Source organism: Myripristis murdjan, chromosome 12 (assembly GCF_902150065.1).
Source record: "Myripristis murdjan chromosome 12, fMyrMur1.1, whole genome shotgun sequence".
NCBI lineage: Eukaryota > Metazoa > Chordata > Actinopteri > Holocentriformes > Holocentridae > Myripristis > Myripristis murdjan.
In genome coordinates, this window is record NC_043991.1 from 19,110,219 (window position 1) to 19,119,286 (window position 9,068).

The 9,068-nt window shown below is 39.8% G+C and overlaps 1 protein-coding gene across 1 annotated transcript; it reads left to right on the forward strand.

The window, feature by feature from the left end:
* The first annotated feature begins 1,773 nt into the window (after window positions 1-1,773).
* naif1 (nuclear apoptosis inducing factor 1) lies at window positions 1,774-6,799 on the forward strand. Its single transcript, XM_030064759.1, has 3 exons — window positions 1,774-2,359; window positions 4,101-4,151; window positions 4,806-6,799. The coding sequence occupies exons 1-3, from the start codon at window positions 1,915-1,917 to the stop codon at window positions 5,354-5,356; spliced, it is 1,047 nt and encodes a 348-aa protein (XP_029920619.1). The 5' UTR covers window positions 1,774-1,914; the 3' UTR covers window positions 5,357-6,799.
* Window positions 6,800-9,068: the final 2,269 nt, after the last annotated feature.

Below are 9,068 nucleotides of genomic sequence, written 5' to 3' on the forward strand. Positions count from 1 at the left end.
CTTTGTCCATAATGAAGACAAGATGTTCATTTTAGTGAGATTAGTGACTGTTGTTGTTGGGTATGACTCAGCACTATTTGGCTGTGGAGAACCTCAAGGTTACATTTTTCTAGCTATACACTTTCTATACACCTTATAAACATGTAATTACGTCCACTCTCTGATGTCCCTGCTGGACCTCTTGAGGGAGTTCATCTTCCTCCCTCTCTTCTTTGTCTTTTACATTCTATCGCTTTCTTTCATTCTCTTTCTGTCTCTCCATCTGTCCTGTCTGTCTGCAGGCCTCTGTCTTTGAGCCATCTGACAGAGGTCACCAATATTCATCCACATGCAGATCTATCAATCACATCATCACCTGTTCATTATCACCTCAGTAATTTAGTCTTAGTCTAAACTCTGTCCAAGCTTAAGCTTCCAAGTATCAGTGCTTATCTTGCCTGAGTTTCATATAAAAGCCTGCTGAATTGTCTGCCTGGCACCTGTGTGCTATCTGTGTTGGCATCTCGCTGTTTGTACCTGAGCCCTTGTCATGATTTGCAGGTGTAACATTTTTTATCTGTAATGACAAACAGCTGTATTTGCTTCTAAAACATAGTGCTGCAAGAAATTGTAATACTATTCAAGACAGTGAAATGGGCAATAGATATTAAATGTTGCATTAATTATTAGATATCTGAAATTTTATTCTATTTCTATTTGGAAGAGCAACACAGCAACTAATATTAAATGGGATATATATTCAGTATTGATTCTGGCCAGAATCACTAGCAGTTGCATATATAGCTGTATAGCAGTTGTGATCTTCTGTAGCACTCTGCATTTGCTATTGTAATAATATGTCTTCTATATGGACACAACTGTTTTGTTTTTTTTTTTTTCTTATTTTCAGTCACGAAATCATTCTGATGACCGTTTCTTAAACTAGTAATAATTATAATAGGCCCTAACAGCAATAAGATAAAGGAGAGAGATGAAAAGAGTAGAGAAGTTAATAGGCTTGTAACTTTGTTTTTAATTGAACAAGGCTAAGTTACAAAATTACATGTATTGTCTTTGGAATAAAGGAATATAAAATGATACACATTATCACATACACACATGAATAGTACACGATTTAGGGCTGCTTCTGAGTATGCATCAGTGATAGATTCAGAAGCAAATCATGTACAACTCAGTTGCATTAATCTCCCACTTTCTCTATAACCATCCTTCCATATGACAGGTTCATATTTTTCTGTCAAGGATCCCCACAGAGACAGACACCGGACCCCATTTGATGAGACGTTGTCCTTAGGAACCCTGATAATTATGGCCAGTGTTGGCCAGTTAGTGATGGCTAAAAAAAGGTGGCTAATTTTATACAAATATTGGGATTATCAATATATTCTCACTAAAGAGGTGGGTCTGCTTTAACAGTCCTGCCTGTAGGCAGTAAGGTAACAGTGTAAGCCCTGAATAGAACAGCCATCCTTATGTATTTAATGTGCGCCTTCTTGTTGGGAGGGAAATCAACTGTAAAAAGTAAGTAATCTCTGCAGTATTTTGCTGGGAGGGACCCTGGTTATCACTGATCTCTGCCAGCCACTGCAGACTGTAAACAAACCCACTGGAGAGCACTGGCTGTGGCACTGAGGATTTCAATACAGTGTTTTAAACGACATAGTTTGCTTGGCTGGCTGGGTGATTGGAAGTTTGCTCAGCCAATAGCAGAAGACAATTTAGTATGACTGCAAGACGGACAGCCAATGGCGTGCCAGTGGGCGGGGCTTAGAGCACAACTAACGTAAGCGTCGTTAGAAGGAAGAAGAAGCCGATTCTGGAAGCCATTACGTTGCGCACATCAATTGAGTAAATCCTACTATTTTTGCGTACAATACGCACAATTACCTCTCCAAAACAGGAATTTATTCAATCATGGCATCGCTTGCGAAAAAGAGAAAAATGAATTTCTCGGAGAGGGAGGTGGAAATTATTGTGGAAGAAATAGAGAAACAAAAGCACACACTGGTTAACCACTTCAATGCTGGAGTCACCCACATTGCAAAGAATAACGCGTGGGTGGAAATCCTGAAAAAGGTGAACGCTGTGACCACATGTCCCAGAGAGTTGGCCGAGGTGAAAAAGAAGTGGTCTGATATGAAGACCGAGGTCCGGCGGAAGGTGGCCCAGGCCCGGGCTGCCATAGAGGGGACCTCCGCTGACTGCACTCCTGTTCCCGTCATCCTCACTGCCATGCAGCAGAGGATTTGTAACCTCCTGGGAGAAGCCACTATCATCAGTTTACCTGCGGGAGAGGCGGACGCTGAGATAACTTTACCTGTCACCATGAACACAGCCACCACTGTCACACTAACAGAGAGTAAGTTGACCAACTTTTCGCTCCCAGCCTGCACTGGATACGGTTACAGTCTTAGGGGGTCAGCATTAAATCATGCCATTATATGCACTGAAAGGGAAGATGGCGCCCCCTGGTGGTCGCCCAGCGAGAAAAGCTTGAGCATGTGTGCAGTGACAGGCACGTGGACACAATTTAGCGTTGTTGTTGTTGTTTTGTTTGTTTCATTTTTTGAGCCACGAAAGCATTCTGATAGCTATTTCTCAAATTTGTAATGATCATAAAAGCTGACCGATTAAAAGAATGAATTATAGGCTTTATTTTTAATCGAACAAGGCAAAGATACAAAATTGCATGCGGTGTCTTTGGGTCAAAGGAATATAAAATAATACACATGAGTGTAGTGAGGATGTTTCCCTGTGGCGGTCATCTGTGCAACGACAGGCAGAGAGTAAAGTGAAGGAAGTACTGAAAGGAAGTGTGCATACAGCAGCTCACCTAGTTGTGCATAAAGACACTGATCTCTTTAAATAGTCCAGAATTTGAGGCATGGTGTGAGCGGGAAAAAAAAACATAGAAAACACATGGACACATAACCAAGCCCCTCACTGCCCAGGGCTGGAGGAAATGTTAGCACTGAATTATATTTGCATTTTCATCCGTGCATTACACAGCATACACTATAATGCCTTTGTTTTATTAAAACTAGCGTGAGCATGGGAAGAAAGGAGTAAGAGGAGAGCAAATACTTTATTAATATTTGAAATAAAAATATTTTATTAGGGTTTATTAAATTGGGCCCACAACACCCCAGAAAGGCACTAAAGCAGGAATGGGCTGCTAAGTGTATGGCCAGGCAATGTGAACAAAATCAAATTTTATGATTTCTTTGACTATATAGCTTCAGATCAATATTATCAGATTATTTAGCGGATCACTGTCAGTGCTTTTCTGAGATATATATGAGAATTTTGATAAACATCATTAGTAATATGAATAATGGGATCGGGAACAGCTAGAATAGATATATATGATATTACCAAGCTCTAGCCAGGTACCATTGAAGGGATAGTTTGAGTTCTTACCCATGAGTGTGTGTCAGGAGAGAGAGTGTGTGGTCAGGGCTGTTCTCCAAAGTGACTGGACGTGGGTCACTACCAGCAAACAAGATTTTGAGTGGTGAACCCAAAACCCAACACGTATTCTGAAGAATGCAAAATGCAGCTTTTCCTAATGAGTCTTTATCAAAACTCTATTCCAGCCCCCTTGTTTGCTGTCTGGTGGAACTACTTTTCTCTATATCACTACACGGCGACTTCACGTTGGCGCCATATGTTTGAATACGCGCCTGGTAGGCAGGTTGGAATACAGTGTTTATTATGGACAGTCTGTGGCTCGCTCAGACGTCCAGCAACAGTGAAAGAAAGTCCAACAACAAAGTGCTCCCCCAAATTTCTTCATCATTTCAAACGTCAGACATTTCAAACAACGAGTGTTGAAGTTGCCCATTCAGTTGGTGGCCATTTTGAAAGCTCAGGGAGCAAGTCCGGCAGCTCTGTGCATCATACAAATATATATCTTCACAGATTTGCAGTAACAAACATTCGAGACTGATGGATCTAAAAAAATCAAGCCTTTAAAATATTTGGTCCATTAGCATAAGCTACAAGAGTCTAGTCACTTTAACAAACTAGTTTACAAACCAGTAAGTTGGCCAGCTAATTTCCTGTGTTTCATAATGTTATGTATTGTCTCTTTTATTCAGCTCTTCCAGCTGGCTCAGGGACAGTTTGTGACGAAGCCAAACCACTGAACGGTAAGTTTTTCCTCTCCAGCATCCCTCCAGAAACACTTGAATTTCAGTCAGCAAAAAATGCTGAAGCATTTTGGTATTACCCTTTCATCGGAGCATCATGACAAAGAAAAGCCACCTCACTCACCGAAGGTCTTATGACTTACATTATAGAATTTAAACATTGTCCTAGTTTGCCATGCAGCCTGTCTGGACTGTCTCATTGATCACACTGGCAGTGATTTTTTTTTTTTGGGTTGACACTCAGTCAGTACACCTGCAGTTAGGACGAGGTGTAACTGTTGATCTTGTGAGGTTGTCATTCCTCAAGATGCGGTCCAGCAAGTGTACAATATCATGATAACATTGTAAACTTGTTTTACAAGTTAATACCACCGCTGAGGTACACTGTTTGGTTTGTGGTTATTGAAATGTCACGAAAAAGTATTCATATTTAATTAGCCAATAAGTATAGAGACCCTAGACACTGAAAACCAGTTTTGAATGTTTGGTCCTTCTACCGCAGTTTACCCACATTTTATGTTGTAATAAACCATTTGGTAAATCATGTGGGGGTACTGAAGATTTCACAGCATAATAAAAAAAATTTCAGTGAAAACAGACTCTGTGGCCTGCACAGCATGTAACTGCAGTCTGCTCTTCTGTCCTGTCCCCCAGCTGAGACCACGTACCACGCGCTGGAGGAGGGCGGTGTGGTCGAGTACTGCACGACCACTGTTGGCGATGCCACGCCCACCGTGGTGGCGGCCGTCGAGGCTCCGGTGGAGATGCTGGCCTCATCGTCGGCTTCCCCGCCGCTGCCGCAAGGCCAGGCCAAGCCCCAGGAGCTGAAGAGCCGCATCGCCCTCAACTCAGCCCGGCTGCTGCAGGAGCAGAGGGTCACAAACGTCCACATTCGACAGATCGCCCAGCACATGGAGGGTCAGAACGAGCTGCTGCAGATGATGCGGCGCTCCCAGGAGGCGCAGGCGTACGCCCAGGAAAGACAGGCCCAGGCCCTGGAGGGCACGCAGGCCGCCCTGCTGGCCTTAGTGCAGATGCTCAGGCCTGCACTCAAAGACCTGCGCAAATTCCTGCAGAGTGGGACTGAGGTAGCCAATTCCAGCAACACAGCAGCAGGAGGCAGCACGGACGGCTCGGGAGCAGAGGACCAGAGCAGAGCCAAAACCCCGCCTGCACCACCACAGCAAGCAGAGGAGCCCCAATAGACACTGTGTGTGTGTGTGTGTGTGTGTGTGTGTGTGTGTGTGTGTGTGTGTGTGCGCGCGCATGCGCAGGGGCGTAGCCATCATTTCAAACGTGAGTGTGATGGAATGTTCAGAATGTATTTGCTTACTGTGTTTTTTTTTTTTAACATAAAAATACGAAATCACTTTTATTGTGTGAAAATACAAACCCTGTGAAACGTGAGCAAATTCACTTAATTTATTTAAAAAACAAGACATATTTAACATGAAATTATAAGACATCACCATCACATTTGCTCAGAATTAACCAGAAATTTAAAATATATAGCAAGAAAACGATGACATACAAAACAAACAAACAAAAAAAAATCGCAAGAACAGGACCAGAAATGTCACCAAAAGTAACCAGAAAACTCTACTTATAAGTATTGTTCTTTCATATTTAAAATTAAATTATTGGAAACTTACCACCAAATTACTCCCAAAATTTGTAAATTTGCTTTATTTATTTATTTATTTGTATTTAGTTTGAAGGTCATTTACTTCTTTTTTTTTTATATAACAAATTATTTTAACAAATAATTCAAAATAGTGCTCTTGAAGTTTTTGTACTTTTTTCATAATTTTTCAGGAGTTTTCTTTTTTCTATTTTCCTTCTAAATTTTAAAGTTTTTGGGGGTAATTTTTTGATCATTGTTTTTAGTTTTTGTTTTTGATTTCTTCCTTCAAATTTTGTGGTAATTTAAATAATGAATCTGCCAATTTTCTCATCACATTTTTCCCATGTTTTTGAGAGAAATCACATGAATTTGCCCAGGTTTCATAGGATTAATGCTTTCACAAACAAAACAAAACAAAAGGTAAAAATATAAAGATGCAGTAAGGATGAGACGGGACAATATTTAGGAACTGGACAAACTCTTAACAGTTTGTTACGCCCCTGTGTGTGTGTGTGTGTGTGTGTGTGTGTGTGTGTGTGTGTGTGTGTGTACGCGTGGTGCTTACCTTTCCGTTTGCATTACACATAGTTGAGTTTACTCCAGTCCATGCACATATTTCAGAGAACCACAGACAATACTGTCAAGAGTTGCCTTAGGAAGAGTTTGTACAGAAGTTTCGGTTTGTTTAATTATTTCAGGAGCCATGGAGGTGGTGGAAAGGTCATATTGAGAGAGTTTCCTCTCTTGCTTCCTTTGTTTTTATTTTATTTGTCATTATTTGACAATGACTGCATCTCATTGGACTATTGGATTTATTATTTAATTCATATTTTTAATGCTTCAGCCTACAGTAATGGTGTATGCACAGCGAGAGGCCAACCTGATTTGTAGCCGACCATTTGACGCTCTCTCTCTGCAGCCATCCTGCAGGGTGCCTCGAGGGACTTTTACACCTGAATGAACTTGGTTAGTGTGCATTTTGTCAACCCTATCTTCAGAGGTTAATAAAATCTGATAAAAATCACCAGTCTTTTTTATTCCTGAGCAGGCCACCATTAGCTGCACCTCTGATCAACCACAAGAGGTCACTCTGTCCCTCTGTGGGTCTCTGCATTTTGTCACACTGGGATTGTGAATGTAACTGCAAGAAATCCTCCAAATGGAGAAACTACAGGCTTGTGTTGTGTTGAGTATATCTTTTCTTCCCCTGAATACTTAAGTCATCTGCTTTGATCTTTCAAATTAATCAAGACAGCTAGATGAAACACGGCATAAACTGAATGACAGGTATATGAAAAGAATCATATATTCAATACAATAACTAATAAAAATGAATAAATGATGTAGAAATATGTCAAATTCAGTCTACTGCAAACTTCTTTCAAGACAGGGATTTTCAAACTTTTTCATGTTGTGTACCCTCAAGTTGACTTTCACTGAGCCGTGCACCCCTGTCTGAAATGCTTTTGCCTTGAGGACCCTGGTAAGAAAATGTTGTTTTTATTTAGTTTTAAATTGTTTCGATGCTGATCTTGAACACTGAAAACAGATTCCAAAGAATTTGAGAAAATTCACTCTTTTTTTTCCCCAAAAAACACTGGAAAAAGTTGACTAGAATAAAATCAGCAAAACATGAACAAATCTAAATTACATGACAAGTATGTTAACAATTATTGAAATGATATTTAGATTTAAGATCTGACATTCAAATGCGTTCATGTCAGAAAACTGTTATAGAAGAATCACTGAGAATATGAAATGAGATGGTCAAAAAATACAAAATGGAAGGAGACAGGAAACTTTTGATTTGGCCTCCTCAACCACAGGTTTAAACCCAGAGAGGCAGATAATACATTTACACAGTAAAAAAAAAAAAAAAAGGAATAACAGCTGTATGTGCACTTATAAAGGGGGAAACCATTAAAATGTTTATAAAACTCAAAAGAGAATTTAATTTAGAAAATGGGGAAGAAGAAGAAGGTAATGAAGTGACTGAAATGTTGACAAGCGCATACAGACAAACCCCCCTAGAAGATGGTTTCTAAAATGTACAGTAGTTTACAAAGACCAAACGGAAGAAATTCATGACATGTAAAATCAAAATGGGAACTACTAAATATTACATCATCAAAGAGCGATTGGCATCCATGTGCACCAGCTTTAAAAGCTGGTGGGAATTTGGATGGAAAAATTTAATTTGTTTTTTTGTTAGTCCCCACATAAAAAACAAAGAACTAGGTGAACAGCAGCGATGTCGAAGATGGTATAGACAGATAAATACCAATTACTCACATATTTTCTGGTCATGTCAAAAAATTCAAACATTCTGGGACATTCAGATTCCTGAGGAGATTCTAAGACACAAGATTCCCAGAGATTGTATACCTAGGTTTGATAGCTGAAGACATAATTCCAAAGAAGGGCATCTATCTCTTTAGAATCTTAATAACTGCATGTGAAAAGGCCATGACAAGGGGTTGGTTGAAATGTGACCCTCCGAGACCGAGAGGTTTGACATTTCTCAGGAAATATAGGAAAAAACTGACTCCTTATCTCAGGATTAAAGCTGGGATGCATGAACGGTGCTGGGAAAACTGGAGTGCATACAGGAGAAAAGATGAGCCTTGTTATCATGTGGTCTGAAAAGAATGGAGCAAGAGAGAGTAATAACGCCCTTTTATTTCCCCCTTTTTTGTTGTTTACTTTGTTATTTACTTGTTATTTACTTTTTCTGTTGTCTGTTGTTAGTTGTGGATATTGTTCAGGGTCTGAAAAATAAATAAAAAATGGATTCATGTCAGATTCTTGTGTTTAAATGCTTGTGAAAAGATTCTTCAAATGTTTTTGTAAGTATTTAAATTATTCCTCATTTTGCTGAAGGTCCCTGGAATTCCCTCACGGGCCCCTGAGGGCCCCTGCATCCCACTCACACATAATAATTTTTGGTTGTGCTGGTTGATGGTTTTCCTTCCTTTCCTGTTTCTGAGGAACACAAACAAACAAAACACAGAGCTCATATTTTCATAAGAGCATGACCGATGTGCAAGCCGTGAAACCGTCTCTGCGTCCTCTTTTGATCTGGGGAAAATTCTCAGCCAAAAAATCTTATCATCTAATTTTCACTGGCCGGCTATTGTGCACAGAACTGATTTTCAACATTTTTATTACTGGTTTATAAATCTATTCAGAGAACAGGTTTGAGGACACTAAGGTCTATGTGTTTTGTTTTAGTTTTTAGTTTTAGTTTTGTTTTTTCAAGTTATCAGCAATTATCTCATATATACTAAACAAAA

Excerpts from the sequence above, each read along its gene's own strand:
- naif1 (XM_030064759.1), top strand. The coding sequence starts at position 1,915 with ATGGCATCGCTTGCGAAAAAGAGAAAAATGAATTTCTCGGAGAGGGAG. Across the intron at positions 2,360-4,100 it reads CACTGTCACACTAACAGAGA|CTCTTCCAGCTGGCTCAGGG; the intron begins GTAAGTTGACCA and ends TCTTTTATTCAG. Across the intron at positions 4,152-4,805 it reads CGAAGCCAAACCACTGAACG|CTGAGACCACGTACCACGCG; the intron begins GTAAGTTTTTCC and ends CCTGTCCCCCAG.